The 19,377-nt window shown below is 39.6% G+C and overlaps 1 protein-coding gene across 1 annotated transcript in view; it reads right to left on the bottom strand.

Moving 5' to 3' along the window:
• Positions 1–284: 284 nt before the first annotated feature.
• Positions 285–19,377, bottom strand: part of LOC132644160 (uncharacterized) — a 32,180-nt gene continuing 13,087 nt past the window's right edge. Inside the window, exon 2 of the mRNA XM_060360738.1 lies at positions 285–629. Within this exon, the coding sequence (XP_060216721.1) occupies positions 285–629 (345 nt within the window). The remainder of the gene's footprint in view (positions 630–19,377) is intronic.

Below are 19,377 nucleotides of genomic sequence, written 5' to 3'. Positions count from 1 at the left end.
ACTTCTTAGCAACAAATAGGGTTACATAAGATAAGGTGGATCCTGGGGTCAATAAGGGCATATACATCAAAAGTGAAAAATGTTAGTGTACTTGTGACAACATCTATATGAGCTTCTGTATCCTGAAGACCTTTAAATGCATACAAACGCTTTCGTCCTCCACCTGCGTTTCCAGACTTAGCTGCATTGTGCCCTTGTTGGGCCTGATTATTACGAGGGACTACTGAATTTGTGGATTGTGCCATGTAACCTTCGGTACCCTGTCTAGCTGATGGACAATCTCTCTAAATGTATCCTTTCAGGCCATAACGATAGCACGCATCTGTACCCATACGATACTCACCTAAGTGTCTCTTGCTACACTTGCTGCAAGCTGGAATAGTATAGGCTGACTGGCTCACACTAGCTTGAGAATAAGAACTCGATGGTCTGAAGATCTGCTTCTTGTCATTTCGGAACTTAGGGACTGGGGCACTTGTTGTGGATGGAGCAGGTCCTGCTGACTTGTTCTTAAAGAATTTCCTATTCCCGTTACTGCTGAATTGTACGGTAGACTTAACCTTTTTGTGGAAATCCTTGTCTTTCTCTTTCTGTGGGGATTCCTCCTCCTTTACCCTTGTCTCATTTCCCTGCACGAAAGTAACCATCTTAGAGATAGTCACTCCCCTATTCTGTGTAATAATATTGGCCCCATAACACAAATGGGATCTAGACCACTAACAAACCTCCCCATTCTTGCCCTTATGTCCGGTATCATAAGTGGAGCATGCTTAGCTAGACTAACAAATTACAATTATAGTTCTGAGCTGACCTGCCATTCTGCTTAAGCTTCAGGAATTTCTTAGCCTTAACTTCTTTGACTTCTATTGGCATGAAGTGGTCTAGAATACACTTGCAACCTCATCCCGTGTAGCATTAGATGCATCCTTACCTCGGGATAATTCCCAAGATTCATACCAAGTGTTAGCAATGCTCTGTAGCTGATAAGGTCCAAAAGTAGCTGCTTCGGTTTCCGTAACTGTCAAAATCCTAAAGATTTTTTGAAGAGCATCAATGTAGTCCTGAGGGTCCTCATCTTTCTTTATCCCCATGAAGACTGGGGAATTCATCTTGAGAAAGTCCTTAGTCTTAGAAGACTCTCCATTATTCCATGAACTTGACCCAGATTCCTGACGCTGGGCCTGAGCTGCTACCAGTTATGTGAGCATGATGATAGCACTCCTAACATCCCTATCCAAATCACTAGGAGGTGCAACTGTAGGAGCGGTTGGGGCTGTTGTCTGAGTCAGAACGGTCTCTTCGTGAGCTACATCCGCGGTAGCCCTCTGGCTGGTGGTTGTGGTCCTCCTGGTGTATTTTTTTTCGCAGACATTTTTTGAAAATACGTACCCGCATGAATTAGAAAGGCATCACAAGAGTACTACTCTAACTGCACGATCTAGAGTATGAAAGAAGTGAGACAATCCTAAATGTCTTGGTGGTCAACTGTTTATATGTGTGGAGCCCTCACACATATCAAAGTAACCCCACTGGACACGGTTTCATAAACGTCCTAAGACACTTGAACCTAGGCTCTGATACCAAGCTTTGTCACGCCCCGAACCATGGCCTGGGCGTAACACGGCACTCGGTGCCATAATACATGTGACCGAGTGAACCACATGGCTTGCTGAATCATCATGAGGCATACATGAACGGAAATATAACATTAATGTGATGAGCTTTTATAAAACATGAGAGTCATAACATTAATAAAATACTGATTTAAAACATGAATGCGGAAATATTGTAAATTGAGCCAAAGATGGCTAAACAACTGGCATGTCTAACATAACTAAACTGGCTAGTCTATGAAACTTCTAATCATGAGTCTTAACTGGAAAAGGCACTTGCTGAGACAAGACCCTCAGCATACCTTTAAATGCATAACTGATAAAATAAAGATAACTGACTAAAAATACCGAATGGGATGGGGTTCACCAATAAACTAATACGAGCGAATCCTACTGAGCAGATGTGGCATCCTATAAATCTGTACCTGCATCGTGAAATGCAGGCTCTCGGGCAATAAAAGGGGACATCAACACATTGAATGTACTGGTATGTAAAGCAACTGAATGAAATAACATGGGACATAGAAATAACATAATAGAGACTAAACTGAAAACATGATCATGAACATGAGTACATATACATATATAACATGTGTAAAGTATCGTAAGTAGGGAGAGCAGTAAATATAACCGACAACATGGTCTGGTAGTTGTTTCCTACCAGCAGAACACTCATACCTTGCCAGGGACATGAGATTTAATAATTTTATGAAATGATCCAGTCATTATGAGAGATCGTCCTAAGCATGGGTGGAGCGATACTCATCCAACGGTAGCTACGTAGTTTCAGGTTGTTTGAAACCTTCTCGGCAATTCATGCAACTCCCAAAACATGAACATGGAAAATAAGTGGCAGTTCCTGCCCATGGCTTTTCATGAATTATAACTTGCATGTACATGGATATCATTCGCATTATTCTTGCATGAACTTATAAAACATATATAGCTTTTCTTGAAGATATCATAATAGTTCATAAACTTGCATGTAAGAACCTATAAAATGTAAAGTATGGGTTTTTATGGATTACAGACAGATTCTCAATAATCAGAATGATGTACCAAGAACACAATAGAGAATTTATAACAATTTAATACATAATATAACATGGGGCATGGACCTAGGGTTATCATGAACATGGTTAAAAACCCTAGTTTTCGTAAAGCTTCATACTTTATGGAAGAAGAAGTGTGGGGAAGAACAATGATGTTCCCACTCGTAGATAGCAACCTTACATACTTGGTAATGCTCCAAGCTTGAAATAAAAATCTGAACTTGGAAGAAGAATTCTAATCCTTGGTCTTGGATTCCTTTAGGTGGGTTTTCTTGAAAACCCTATGTTAAGAACATGAAATTCCTACTTAGAATTCACGGGTAATTGATGGAGTTCACTTAGGATGGACTTAAAGAGCTTACGTTGATGCTTGGAGAAGCTGAGAGGAGAGAACCTTCGTGTTAGGGCTTGAGAGGAATGAAACTAATGAAATAAAAACTAAATTTCTGTCTTTTAATTATCGCTGTTGCGGCACTGTTACAGACCATGTTACGGTCCGTAACACTGGACTGTAATGCGTGTAAAAATTACAGAGAGGGTCTAAGTTTGAGGTTGGGTTACGGACACGAGATGCGAATCGTATCTCATGTTACGGTTCGTTAAGATGAACCGTCCTTTGGTCAAAGTTACGAGATGATGATTTTTTTGAAGCCTTTCCCATTACGGTATGAACGACAGGCTATAACACACGTTACAGTCTATCCCTTGAAGCGTAACACTGGCTTTTCTGAACTGAAACATATTTTCGATTCCGACACTCTCCTTCTTAGGTTTCTAATCTCCTAAGTCATGAATATGGTTTAGTACGGTTTTACAAGGTGTTACAATTATGATGATCCTGGCTCGATTTATAAATGAGAGTGATGTGAAATTCTGATATCCAATGTTAGTTCCGAAATCGTGGATTGAGTGAGTGCATGGACTTCGCAGGTCCCCTAGGGTGGTGCCGGTGAGAACCCCCCGTGGGTAAAGATCCGGGATCCCGTCTTTCTGTTGGGAAAAGATTCGGGATGGGTGGCACTTAGACTTCACGAGTCACCTTGGGGCTGTGCTACCGAGATATCGATATTTCCGTTCGAAGTACATGTGTACACAACATTTGTACGGCATTGCATTGCATCCATACATTATTTCATTGCATTTCATGGACGTGTTACTTTGAGATGCTTTGGTGTTGTACTTCTGATGTTTTACTCGGATTTGATATATTGAGACATGACACATTTGGGATTAGATGCTCTACTTAGGCGATGACGCATACTTGGCTTCGGTTATGTTTGATTTATACTTATTGGTTTATCTGCCTATCTTACTTTATTATGTGAATTGTGTTAGCTATGCTTAGTCTGCCGATGATACATACCAGTACCGCTGTATTGTACTGACCTGCACTTGATGCATTCCTTTATGAATGCAGAGTATCAGGTTGGGTCTGCTTCCATCTCACGTGGTTGATCGCCGTTATCAGCATTGTTGCGAGTTTTCAGGGTGAGCACGGACGCTCGCTGCCTTGAAGACTCTTCCTATCTTATGTCTTATTATTCCTCTTCAGAGACATAGACAGTTTTTTGTATTATTACTCTAGACTTGTATATTTTCATTAGATGCTCTTGTATGACTTAGACTAGACCCTGGGGGTATTATTATTATTCCGCACTATTTCTACTATATATATATATAATTATGAGACTTACATATTTATTCTTTCTACTTGTTGACACCTAAATTTTGACCTCCAATAGTTTTGCTAAATTCCTTGGAGTCCGTGGATTACAAATGGAGTAGAATATGTATTTTACAAGTCAAATCAATTTTACAAAAAATTACCCCCGAGTCAGTTTGCCATTACATTTGGCGAAACGCCAGCAAAAGAACAACCGCAGGTCATTTTTAGCATATTTTTCAAGAAAATACAAGAGTAATTATTTATTTTCATTTATGTTTTCTCCAAAAATAGTTAATTACGAGTTATTAGTTTCAAGCATTTACAATCCGTCATCATTTAGTGTTCTACTTCATCAAAGTCGAGGGATTTTAATTAATCAAGTAATAAGCAGCTTATTTTGGGTGAATTAAGTGTCGAAATAGAGTTTAATTATGTTTTGAGGAATATAGCTTGGTTTTAATTAAAATAATTTAAGACAAATGAAAATACTTTTATTTTACATTTGTGGTATTTAAGAGTTTCTTAAAATATTGTATATATACCATATATATACGCATGTATACGCTAATGATATACATTATGTATATGTGGGAAATATACACAAAATTTGGCCTTATTCTAAGAACTGGCTGGGTCCAACCCAAAAGGGACTGACCTAGCCCGCTTCATTGAATCCTCCCTTCCCTTTACTTCACCAAAAAAGAAAGAGAAAAAAAAAAGGAGAACAGTCGCAAACGGGCAGAACCCTACCACTAGGCACAAATGTGCACCTCCAACTGGTTGTCAACGGTAGCATATCCTTTCTCTCTTCAAAATTGCAATGGATTTTAGCTGGCTTCTTATGTAAGTTTTGGGGATTTTGAATTTCAATTTTAAACGAGCATGTTTCATTCGGGTTCTATAAAAAGAAACCCTTTCTCTTCATTTTGAGGGGGATTTTTCAGAGTTCTGAGGCCCAATTTCTGGTCTTGCACCTCAAAAGGGTTTTTACACCTCTTAAGGGCAAGAACATTCAGAAACCCGGCTAAGCCGTTGAGTTTCGAGGGCTAAACCAGTAATATGGGCTTAAGAATAGAAGAGTCTGGTTCGGTTGTCTTGGAGAAGATAGAATCTATTCATTTTATGTATAACTAGCTCACCATATGTTAAAATATAAGAAAAGGGATTTGTTATAGATATTGCTACTTGCTCAAATAACAAGACTTGTTTCTTAAAATTAATATTCAAAATCCTGGGGTCTGTTGGTATTTGACCTATGTGTGCGGCTGATTAAAGGATGAAATGTTGAGGCAAATCAAAATATATTGTGTGTTTAAAGCTAGAGTACCATCAAAATGATTTCCTAAATTTCAATACATGTTTAGTTGAGGTTTTAATTTGTTAAAGGTTTAAAGGTTTCTCATGTTTCAAACTGAACATTGTGTGTGATGTGTTGAATGTTCAGTCCAGTTTTGCTAAGTCCATAGCTTGCACCCGTATCCCTAATTTCCATATGACCATAATATCAATTAATGGGTGTGTGTGGCAATTAGTCTAGCATTAGTTTGTGTTCTCAAGATATTGCTAGTTATCCTCACTTTCCTTTTAATTTTATAAACAAATGTTGGTGTGGATTACTTTGAAGAATGTGGAAGTCAAGGATGGATGTTTGGTCTTAATTCTAGGCAATGTGTTTAACTGCTAGTGTGCTTAAATTCTGCTCCTGTGCTCTTGGGAATTAACTCTGATTCTTAGAGATAACTTAAGGATGCATCAGATTAGAGTGTTGAATGTAAGCTCTTTAGTTGTTTCACGAAAAGTCCCTTTTCTCTTTGGCTTACTTTTCCCTATTTTGCCCAGAGGATGGTCATGTATATGCTGATATGATGTATCTGTCAGAGTTGTGCTTCCTTCTGTCCTGGCTAGTGTATTCTGAAGCAACTAAAATTGGTCTCTCAATGTTGTTTGTTCATTCCTTACAATAACAATGTGTTTCCCTCTAGTTTAAGCATGACTGAACTTGATCACTTGCAGTTTCAATTTAATACATTTTCCACTTGACTTTTGATTCATTAATACTCATTTTCTTGAGTCCCTTCCTTCACTAGTAAACATGATGGAGACTAGCTCTTTCAAAAGTTGTAATCCCTAATGTTTTTGAAGTCCAGTTAAGCTATGAATGTATGCAATATGATAACCTGTTTAACCTTCCTCCTGACAAATGAATGTACCTCCCATTTGTATGTTAATAAGACTCGGACCATAAATCCTCTTCTTTCTTTAAATCTTATGATTAGTTAGATAAAGGTAAAAATTTGGGTTGTATGTTTAGGTTCTCTAAATTAAATCTGTTTGGATGAAATATATGATAGGGTCTCAAAAAGCTAAACTTGAATCTGTCCTTTCGTCTCTTGAGTATGAAGCTTTGACAAAAGGGAACTCATTTGCTTTAAGCCTGACTAACATATCTCCCTAAAATTGGTCTAACTTGACTAAGGTCTTGCTAAAGTAAAGAGGATGGGGGTAACTTATTTTATGTTAACATCTTTTCAAGTTTTTGAAACTCTGGTGACCTGCCTGGGCTTTTCCTCCTTCCAAAATGACTAAAGTATTGCTTAAAACAAGTTTCTGAAGATCCTTAACTATTTTTAGTATTAGCATGTCCCTACTTTCTCTCTGAAAACTAAAAATGAGTCTCAAGGTGTTTAATATTAATGGAATTAATATGTTGAGAATCCTGCTTGATATTTATACAGTTTGTCATTTTAGAAGCATGTTAGGAGAGATTAAAATCTGTTGTAGTGTTGGCTGTGTCTTCAGTTCATTATGTGTTTTCCCAACTTCTGTTTAAGCCTGGAAGAACTAAGTTCATTGTTTAACTTTTTTGCATATTCAACAAGTTGGTGTGCAAACTTCTTGAACATAGTTTCTGATTGAGTTATTGGCTAACAGTAGTTGATTTTGGTTTTTGTCTATATCAAAAGTGCCTATGACTGATTATTTATTTTAGTAGCCACCAGCCTATAATTTGCATTAAGATAAATAAGATGTTTTCCATCTTTCTCTTGACTGCTCTTTGGATGGGTTTAGTATGCTCCCTTTATGATTACTGCCTTCATCTAAAATGATGGCTTTTATTTGAGAAGAGATGGAGTTACACACTTCCACTTTGCTGTGTTTCCTTGAGTTGAAGAAGTAGGAAAAAGATAGTTTTGATATTATGTTACACCTAATTATCTCAAGTTTAAATAGTTGGTAACATAGTTGCTACTAATATGAGTTTCCAAATCTGTTTTTGAATCCTAAACCCTGTCCTACATCTGGATTGAGTCATGTGTGTTGATTGGACTACCCATACATCAGCTTGGTATTATGGCTGTCACGACCCAACCTACGGGTAGTGCGGGCACCTACCAAATTACTAACCTAGAAGGCGAACCTTTACCAACTAAGCCCAACATTTAGAACTATTACAACAACCATCTTTAAAATTACAGAATTAAAGTACAAACTTCGTACAAACTGTTTCAAACATAATAAATCTGAAAGGAAATTTCTCGGGATCTAGTCTAGATAGGTACAAGAGCTCGTATAGTACAGGAAGACAAATGAATGACATAGCCTCTGCCTGGAGTGAGATGAGAGAGGCTGTAGGAGAAGGCCTGATAAATCTATACGTCGAAACTTCAACTAAAACATGCAACATATCTGTCACGACCCGGCTAGGGGCCGTGACGAGTACCCGGGGCTAACCACCGAGCACCACTCGTTCTACTACTCATCATACTCATTAAACTTTCTTTTATCACATTCATACTCAAATTAAAAGAAATTTATTTTTCATTTGAAAACATAAATACTTTTATATACATAAACCTTTCGGCCATCAAAATAATCTATATAAACATAATAGCAACCTTGTGAGACCATATAACCCACACTGCGTATCTACGAGCCTCTATTGGAGTACTAGACATAAGGACGGGACAGGACCCCGTCGTGCCCAAGATATACGTATGTACACAAAAGAATAATCAAAGCACCTCCGGAATAATGGAGTGCTCTCAAATCAGCTAACAGCTCCTACGAATCTGGATCAAGCTCACCTCCCTGTCTACTTGTGGGCATGAACACAACATCCAAATAAACGGACGTCAGTACGAACATTGTGCTGAGTATGAGAGGCATAAGAAATAATAATGATAAGTCAATGAAATAAAGGAAGCATCAATAAGGAACATCTGTATCTAGCCGTCAATTATAAAAAGAAATAACACATGCTGTCTTATGCATAATCATCATCATATCATATATGCATAAATGTATAAGTTGTCCGTCCATATCGGATCGGTGTGATAATCATTAGCCTGCGTCCAGGCCTCCTGCGTCCGGGGTACCATCTCCTGCCGCCTACTAGTGGTGTCTGCCCATGTCATCTGGACATGATGTATACGCTGCCCGCCTTAGCAGTGTCTGCCCGGCCACGTAGGCGCGGTGTGATAACATCATATACATATCATAGACTCATCATATTCTCATCATACTATTACCATAATGCATGACTGGAAACTTAAGACAATTATACTCTATCGGGGTGACAAAAGGTCGTGAACCCCCGATTCCATTATGGAGCATTTATAAATATTATGCCTCACCTTGAAGGAAATAGTATATAAGGTGAGTGTGTGCAATGAACAACATCATTAACTATATAGGAACATCATCTCATAATCTCTAGAATCTTTAGACTTAAACTCGTCATCATCATTATTGGGCTCATAATATATCTCTTAGCTCAAATAGCTATACGTGAACATAGGCTATTAGTCTTCCGGAATGTAGGAGAATCATGAAAAGGAAGGAGAAGTCATGCTATAGTATTCATGCCATAGAAAGAAAGGACTAGCGTCACATACCTTTTACGTTTAACTAATCTATCGCTTGCTCGTTCTCCTTCAATGCCCTCGTTTCTACCTTCAAGAGAATTCGCATCAACATTAGTTAACCGGCTATAAGAACATGTTACTATTTATAGGGAAAATTGGGCAGCACTTCCTTTGTTTCTACTACTTTTCCCACATTCTATATCAACTCCCAAACGTTCATAACAATATTCACAATATCGCAAACAAAAATCATCATTCATCTACATTTTCCACAATTCACCATTTTCCTTCAATTTCTCCACAATTATGGTTATAGGTCACTATCGCGTTTTCTCATATATAATAATTATTACATGGTCTAAATGTCATTCATAACATATTTAGAATCAGAATTCATCAATGATTATGACTCAATCCCAACTACTACTCAACAATGACACTATTCACTCATTTATGACCCATTTTCTATGTCTTTCTACAATCCATGTGTTTTTAACTGTCCACACCCTAAAAAATTAAGAATGATCATAAAAATCACCTTGGATGATGGATGAACAACACTTGAGTGAAGCTTCTTTTCTTGCACCAAAACCCTAACTCACTTCCCTTGAGTTTTCTTAGTGTAGATGAACTTTTACTAGGTCTCATACACTTGATTTCATGGATTGGGTGTAGTTGATCATGGTTTTCCCTCAATTTCTTGTGGATGAATAATAGATAGTGTTCTAGAGGTTTCTTGGAGAGAGGAGAGTGGAAATGAAATGAAATAAAATGAGGGAATGGCCCTTATATGATTTTAATTGTTTGTCCCGACCAAGATATACGGACCAACATACGGTCCGTACATTTTATATGGGCCGTATGCGTGGTCGTATGTTTGGTCCAGTAGGTGATACCCCTCTTGGCTAATTATACGGCCTAACATACGGCCAGTATGTTGGGCCGTATAATGCCCAGCTGTACCAATTTCGTTCTCGTTGACTCGTTTGATCTCCGATCCTTATGGAACCTTCTTGACACTTGTTTAATACCTCAATACCAATCTAAGGGACATTATCACTCATCTCTAAGGCATCATTACTCCATCGTTAACTTGTCGCTCATAATTCTTACCCGACACGCAGCATATCTTTTGCTTTCCTTGGCAACCTTCTCCCATTACATCAAATGTCTATGAATCTCCATTAGGATTATCACATGCTATTTCTCACTTATCAAATATCGTACATGTCATCCTCTTCGCTAGTCTATTCACTGTATGTTAACGAGGAATTTTCCAAGGTGTAACATTCTCCCCCCCCCCCCCCCCCCTTTTGGAAAATTCATCCTAGAATGTTAAACACTCGGGAATTCTACGAAAATTTCGCCAGAGTTTCCCCTGTAATATGACACTACCAACCTGTCACAACAACTCATAATAACATTGCCTCATAGGGCCATAACACAATGAAACTATAAATTGGCCACACACAACCCAAAGCATGAAAAGTAAACATACATACCTTATATTGTTGGTGTTTCATCTTGAATCTCTCTTGGGGGTTGGAATAAGTGCGGATATGTGGATTTCATACTCTCTTCCACTTCCCAAGTCATTTCCTCTCGGTTGTTGTTTCGCCATAAGACTTTGACTGAAGCTACTTCCTTATTTCAAAGTCTTCGTACTTGCCTGTCTAAGATGGCAATAGGAACTTCTTCATAAGCTAGCTTCTACGTCACTTGAACATCATCTATCGGCGCAATCCTCATAGGATCTCCAACACACTTGTGGAGCATTGAAACGTGAAAAACTGGGTGGACTGATTCAAGCTCTGAAGGCAAGTCCAATTCGTAGGCTACATGACCCACCTTGCGGATATTTTTATAAGGTCCAATGTATCGAGTACTTAACTTCCCTTTCTTGCCAAACCTCATCACCCCTTTCATTGGCGATACCTTCAAAAATACCCAATCATCAACCTGAAATTCCAAGTCTCGTCGGCGGTTGTCCGCATAAGATTTTTGGCGACTTTGGGCTGTCAACAATCGATCTCGGATCACCTTGACTTTTTCTACCTCTTGCTGAATCAATTTAGGGCCTATTAGCCGTACTTATCCTGTTTCAAACCATCCAATTGGGGACATGCATTTCCTTCCATATAAATCTTCATACGGAGCCATTTGGATACTGGAGTGATAACTATTGTTGTATGCAAACTCGATTAGAGGCAAATAATCATCCCAACTACCACCAAAATCTAGTATACATGCCGGTAGCATATCTTCCAAAGTCTGAATAGTACATTCAGCCTATCCATCAGTCTGCGGATGAAATGTCGTGCTAAACTTCACTTGGATACCTAGAACTTCTTGAAAAGACTTCCAAAACTTAGCTGTGAATTGCGCTCCTCTATCTATGATAATAGACATTGGAATGCCATGGAGTCGCACAATCTCCTTGAGATACAACCTCGCATAGTCTTCAGCCGAGTAGGTGGTTCTGACTGGAAGAAAATGAGCTGCTTTCGTTAATCTGTCCACAATCACCCATATAGAATCATACTTGCCTCGGGAACGAGGTAACCCCAAAATAAAATCCATGTTGATCACTTCCCATTTCCAAGTAGGGATTTCCATTGCTTGCAATAATCCTCCTGGCTTTTGATGTTCGATCTTCACTTGCTGGCAATTTGGACATTGGGCTACAAATTCTGCTATGTCTCTCTTCATGCCATCCCACCAATATATCAACTTGAGATCGTGATACATATTTGTTGCACCTAGGTGAATAGAATACCGTGAGTAATGGGCTTCTTCTAGAATTCGACGGTGCAATTCTGCGACATTCGGAACACATAGTCTGCCTTGGTATCTAAGAATTCCATCTATGGAAACTTCAAATAGAGACTTTTCTTTTCCATGAGATGTGTCTCTGTGATGACACAAATAAGGATCTTCATACTGACGCTCTTTCACTTCTATATTCAGAGATGAAACTGTGGGATCATTAATGCCAATCCCTGCACTACCCGAATCAATTACACGTACTCCAAGATTAGCTAGTTGATGGAGCTCATGAACTAATTCTTTCCTTTCCGGAGGAACTTCACATAAACTGCCCATTGATCGGCGGCTAAGCGCATCGGCTACTACATTTGCTTTTCCGGGGTGGTACAAAATATTCACATCGTAATCTTTCAATAATTCTAACCACTGCCTCTGCTGCAGATTTAACTCCTTCTGTGATCTATATAGATATCAACATGCACACCATAAAGTAATGTCTCCACATTTTTAATGCATGAATGACTGCATCCAATTCGAGGTCATGAGTTGGATAGTTCTTTTTATGTTTTCGCAGTTGTCTCGAAGCATAAGCAATGACTCTACCGTGTTGCATCAACACACATCCTAACCCAACGCCGGAAGCATCACAGTACACAACATAACCATCTGGCCCTTCTGGAAGTGTTAAGACTGGGGCTGAGGTTAATTTGTCCTTCAACTCTTGGAAACTGAGTTCACAAGCATCATTCCATTAAAATTTGAGTGACTTCTGGGTTAGCCTCGTCAATGGGGCTGAAATAGAGGAAACTCCCTCTACGAACCTTCTATAATACCCTGCCAATCCCAGAAAACTACGGACCTCTGTAGGCATCGTAGGCCTTGGCCAAGTCTTCACAGCTTCAATTTTCTGAGTATCAACTCGAATAGCATCATCTGAAATAACATGGCCCAGAAATGTTACAAAATTCAGCCAAAACTCACACTTTGAAAATTTTGCATATAATTCTCGGGCTCGGAGAATTCCAAGAACAATACGTAAATGATCTGCATGTTCTGATTCTGTGCGAGAGTATACCAGAATATCATCAATAAATACTATCACGAATAAATCCAAGAGTGGCCTAAATACACTATTCATCAAATTCATGAACACTGCCGGAGCATTAGTCAACCCAAACGACATCATCCGAAATTCATAATGGCCAATCTAGTTCTGAAAGCTGTTTTGGGAATATCTTCTTCTCTAATCCTCACTTGATGATAACACGACCTCAAGTCTATTTTAGAAAACCACTTTGCACCCTGTAGTTGATCAAACAAATCGTCAATCCTTGGGAGAGGGTATTTGTTCTTTATCGTCACCTTGTTCAATTGCCTATAATCGATGCACATTCGTAGGGAACCATCTTTCTTTCTCACGAACAAGACTGGTGCTCCCCACGGTGATGAACTGGGTCTAATGAACCCCTTCTCAAGCAAATCTTTCAATTGTGCCTTTAGCTCGTTCAATTCTGCCGGAACCATTCGATACGGAGGAATGGAAATAGGCTTGGTGTCTAGCAACACATCAATGGCGAACTCAATCTCTCTTTCTGGAGGAAGGCCTGGAAGTTCATCTAAAAATACATCCGGAAATTCATTCACCACCGGAACGGATTGAAAAGTTGGTGACTTTGCTTCGGTTTCATGAACTCGGAATAAGTGATAAATATAGCCCTTAGCTATCATCTTTCTTGCCTTAAGGTAGGAAATAAACCTACCTTTTGGAGTTGCTGTATTACCCTTCCATTCAAGCATGGTCTCTCCCGGAAATTAAAATCGAACTATTTTCATTCGGCAATAAACACTAGCATAACATGAGGCCAACCAATCCATACCTATAATCACATCAAAATCTAGTATTTCCAGCTCAATTAAATCAGCTTTGGTCTGGCGATTGCATATCACAAGTACACAATTCTTATACACTTGTCTAGCTATCACGGGATCACTAACCGCTGTAGATACCTCAAAAGGTTTAATTGGCTCGGGTTTCACCCCAATACAACCAACAACATACGGAGTAATATAAGAGAAAGTAGAACCCGGATCTATCAAATGCATATACATCATGGGAGAATATGGACAATATACCTGTAATCACATCCGGGGAGTACTCAAGATCCTGTCGTCCGGCTAAAGCATACACACGGGGCTGAGTGGCACCTGAAGTAGATGCTCCCCTTCTGCCTCTACCTCGACCTACTGAAATCTGGGGAGTCTGCCCTACCAGGCGCACTGAAGAGGAACCAGCCACTGATCCTGTGGGCTGAACCCCAACTCTACCACTCATCGATGGGCAATCTCGCATCACTTGCCCAACCTAGCTGTAGGCATAGCAAGCATCTGAACCCTGGCGACACTGTCCGGAATGTAGTCTACCGCACTGGCTGCACCGCGATATTGGGGATCTCCTCTAACTATAATCTTCCCTGAATTGAGAATCTAAGGCCCTCGAATTTTGACCCTGTCCTGAACAAAAGGAGCGATCAAATCTCCTACCTGTAAATCGTGGAGGTGCACTAGTCACCGACTAGCCTGAGGGTCTAGAATATGTCTGCCTTGATCCCCCTCTATAATCACTGCTTGCCCCCATAGATCTGGCCCTCTTGCTTTGCCTTCTATCAATATCACGATCACCCCTTTGTAGTTGCTGACGTCCTTCTAAGTTCAGGCATGGGCTTGTATTTGGGAAATATCCATCCCGTCTTGCAATGAGCCGTTAAGCAATCTTTAAATAGACGTGGCCCTAAGACACTCACAAAGCGATGCACTCTACCTCCCATATCGGCTACCATAGTTGGAGCATACCTAGCTAACGAATTAAATTGAAGACTATATTCCCGAGCACTCATATTTCCCTGCTTCAGATTTAAGAACCTGTCCGGTCTAGCTCGGCGGACCTCGGGTGGCAAATAGTGATGGATGAAAGCATATACAAATTCTTGCCACACGGGAGGAGGTGCATTTTCTTTCCTTGATGGTAGCTAATTGTTGTACCACAATATCGCCACATCTCGGAGTCTATAAGATGCCAACTCCACAGATTCGGTCTCGGAGGCATGAATAATTCTCAATATTCTCAGCATCTCATCAATAAAACCTTGCGGGTCTTCATTCGGCTTTGACCTGAAAAACTCTGGAGGATTTAAACTCATAAAATCACGGGCTCTAGTACTAGCTGGCCGATCACTTGAACTCACATTCTGCCACTGTGCCTGCGCGGAAGCTAACTGTGTCAATAAATGAATGGCCTCGGTCACTTGTTGACCCAAAGCGACCGGTGGAGGAACTGGAACTGTAGCCCCTCCTTGTTCTTCTACATTGGGAGGGGTGGAGGAAGTATTAGATGGGGCCTCATTATGTGACTTGCCCTCTACTACATTTATTGGCGGCTCTCTTTCTACCCGCCTTATTGTCATAGTCTTTCCCTTCTGGGCGGCTGTAGCTTTTCCCTTTGGCGGCATTTTTGAAATCATAACACACTATTAAGAGGGGAAAATCTTATAACACAGCTCTATCGCACAATCTCTTAAGATGAAAGATGGTCATTTTTCCTAAATGCCTTGTAGCCTCCTATTTATTAGCGTGGCGCGCAACACACCATAAACAAGACTCTATTATACACGGCTCATAGACATTTCCTAGGACTGAACTGCTCTGATACCACTTTTGTCACGACCCTGCTAGGGGCCGTGACGGGTACCCGGGGCTAACCACCGAGCACCACTCGGTATACTACTCATCATACTCATTAAACGTTCTTTTATCAAATACATACTCAAATTATGAGAAATTCATCTTTCATTTGAAAACATAAATACTTTTATATACATAAACCTTTCGGCCATCAAAATAATATATATATATATATATATATATATATATATATATATATATATATATATATATATATATATATATATATATATATATATATATATATATATATATACATAATAGCAACCTTGTGAGACCATATAACCCACACTGCGTATCTACGAGCATCTACTGGAGTACTAGACATAAGGACGGGATAGGACCCCGTCGTGCCCAAGATATACATATGTACACAAAAGAATAATCAAAGCACCTCTGGAACAATGGAGTGCTCTCAAATCAGCTAACAGCTCCTATGAATCTGGATCAAGCTCACCTCCCTGTCTAACTGTGGGCATGAAGAAGCGTCCAAAGAAAACGAACGTCAGTACGAACATTGTACTGAGTATGAGAGGCATAAGAAATAATAATGATAAGTCAATGAAATAAAAGAAGCATCAATAAGGAACATCTGTATCTGGCTGTCAATTAGAAAAAGAAATAACACAGGCTGTCTTACTCATAATCATCATCATATCATATATGCATAAATGTATAAGCTGCCCATCCATATCGGATTGGTGTGATAATCATTTGCCTGCGTCCAGGCCTCCCACGTCCGGGGTACCATCTCATGCCGCCTACTGGTGGTGTCTGCCCATGTCATCTGGACATGGTGTATACGCTGCCCACCTTAGCGGTGTCTGCCGGGCCACGTAGGCGCGGTGAGATAACATCATATACATATCATAGACTCATCATATTCTCATCATACTATTATCATAATGCATGACTGGAAACTTAAGACAATTATACTCTATCGGGGTGACAAAAGGTCGTGACCCCCGATTCCATTATGGAGTATTTATAAATATTCTGCCTCTCCTTGAAGGAAATAGTATATAAGGTGAGTGTGTGCAATGAACAACATCATTAACTATACAGGAACATCATCTCATAATCTCTAGAATCTTTGGACTTAAACTCGTCATCATCATTATTGGGCTCATAATATATCTCTTAGCTCATATAGCTATACATGAACATAGGCTATTAGTCTTCCGGAATATAGGAGAATCATGAAAAGGAAAGAGAAGTCATGCTATAGGAATCATGCCATACAAAGAAAGCACTACTGTCACATACCTTTTACGTTTAACTAATCTATCGATTGCTCGTTCTCCTTCAATGCCCTCGTTTCTACCTTCAAGAGAATTCGCATCAACATTAGTTAACCGGCTATAAGAACATGTTACAATATCGCAAACAACAATCATCATTCATCTACATTTCCCACAATTCACCATTTTCCTTCAATTTCTCCACAATTATGGTTATAGCTCACTATCGCGTTTTCTCATATATAATACTTATTACATGGTCTAAATGTCATTCATAACATATTTAGAATCAGAATTCATCAATGATTATGACTCAATCCCAACTACTACTCAACAATGACACTATTCACTCATTTATGACCCATTTTCTATGTCTTTCTACAATCCATGTGTTTTTAACTTTCCACACCCTAAACAATTAAGAATGATCATAAAAATCACCTTGGATGATAGATGAACAACACTTGGGTGAATCTTCTCTTCTTGCACCAAAACCCTAACTCACTTCCCTTAAGTTTTCTTAGTGTAGATGAACTTTTACTAGGTCTCATACACTTGATTTCATGGATTGGGTGTAGTTGATCATGGTTTTCCCTCAATTTCTTGTGGATGAATAATAGAGAGTGTTCTATAGGTTTCTTGGAGAGAGGAGAGTGGAAATGAAATGAAATAAAATGAGGGAAAAACCCTTTTATGATTTTAATTGCTGTCTCGACCAAGATATACGGACCAACATACGGTCCGTACATTTTATACGGGTCGTATGTTTGGTACAGTAGGTGATTCCCCTCTTGGCTAATTATACGGCCTAACATACGGCCAGTATGTTGGGCCATATAATGCCCAGCTATACCAATTTCGTTCTCATCGACTCGTTTGTTCTCCGATCCTTATGGAACCTTCTTGACACTTGTTTAATACCTCAATACCAATCTAAGGGACATTATCACTCATCTCTAAGGCATCATTATGCCATCGTTAACTTGTCGCTCATAATTCTTACCCGACACGCAACATATCTTTTGCTTTCCTTGACAACCTTATCCCATTACATCAAAGGTCTATGAATCTGCATTAGGATTATCACATGTTATTTCTCACTTATCAAATCATCGTACATGTCGTCCTCTTCGCTAGTCTATTCATTGTACGTTAACGGGGAATTTTCCATGGTGTAACAATATCTACACCCAAAATGGGCGTAGCAAGAGTAGTATCATTACACCACACGTACTGGTAAGCATTATAGGCCGACTAAGATTAGTTCACGCAACACAATATAAAGTCGATAAGATAAACAGATAGGTGAATGAACCTCAAGATTCTCGCTAAGGATTATTACCCCCTCACTAGTAACCTTTTCTCTCTCAACTGCTCGTTTCCTTTCATTCAACCTATTGACTCTCGTTTCCACGCTCATCATATATTAATCCCTTCTCCACCCAGACTCTCAATGAAAACAAAAAGATGAATAAGCAATATCGACGACAGCAGTACACGCAAGTATAATCATGAAAATATGAGATGTAGTGCAATGAAAAATATGATGCAAGGTGTCACGACCCAAATCGGTGGGCCATGACTAGTGCCCGAGTTGGACACTCGTATACGAACCTGTTAGATATAATCAGACTGATGCTAAGAACAATGTGGAAATTTGTAAAAGCATGCTGTAGAATCATAATGCCATATATCATAATGAACCTGTCTCCTGAGGAGCCACAGCTAACCAAAACATAACAAATATGCAAGTCGACAAGGCTGCCACTATACACGGGGACATCCAAGATGAACTACATCGATATAGCTGACCAAACCGTATATACACAATCCACGTATGTCTACAGACCTCTAAGAGTGCAACAAAGTCTACGTCAAAAGGGTCTATACCAAAATAACTCAAGCTCCAGAACAATGGAGCTCTCCAAGCGACTGGGCAGAAGTCCTAAGCCGGAGCATCACCAAACTGAGTGTCTGTACCTGCAAGCATGAAACGCAGCCCCCGAAGAAAGGGGGTCAGTACGGAAAATGTACTGAGCATGTAAAGCATGAAGTACAATAAATAAGATCATGACTGAGCAAAAAGTTGACAGGAGACGAGTATGATAATCAAAGATACCAATGCATATGTGCCTTATAAGGTGAGTCATGCATACATATATAATATACCGTACCCGACCCTCTAGTGAGGGACTCGGTGAAATAATCATATATATACTGTACCCGGCCCTCTAGTGAGGGACTCGGTGAAATCACCATATACATACCGTACTCGGCCCTCCAGTGAGGGACTCGGTGAAGTCATCATATATATATATACCGTACCCGGCCCTCTAGTGAGGGACTCGGTAAAATCATCATATACATACCGTACCCATCCCTCTAGTGAGGGACTCAGTGAAATGAGGCCATAACAATGTGTATGAATAGAGTATT

The sequence above is a fragment of the Lycium barbarum genome, chromosome 6, assembly GCF_019175385.1.
Source record: "Lycium barbarum isolate Lr01 chromosome 6, ASM1917538v2, whole genome shotgun sequence".
NCBI classification, from domain to species: Eukaryota; Viridiplantae; Streptophyta; class Magnoliopsida; order Solanales; family Solanaceae; genus Lycium; species Lycium barbarum.
Note: the sequence above shows the minus strand (reverse complement) of the source record. Positions and strands in the feature narration are given on the sequence as shown.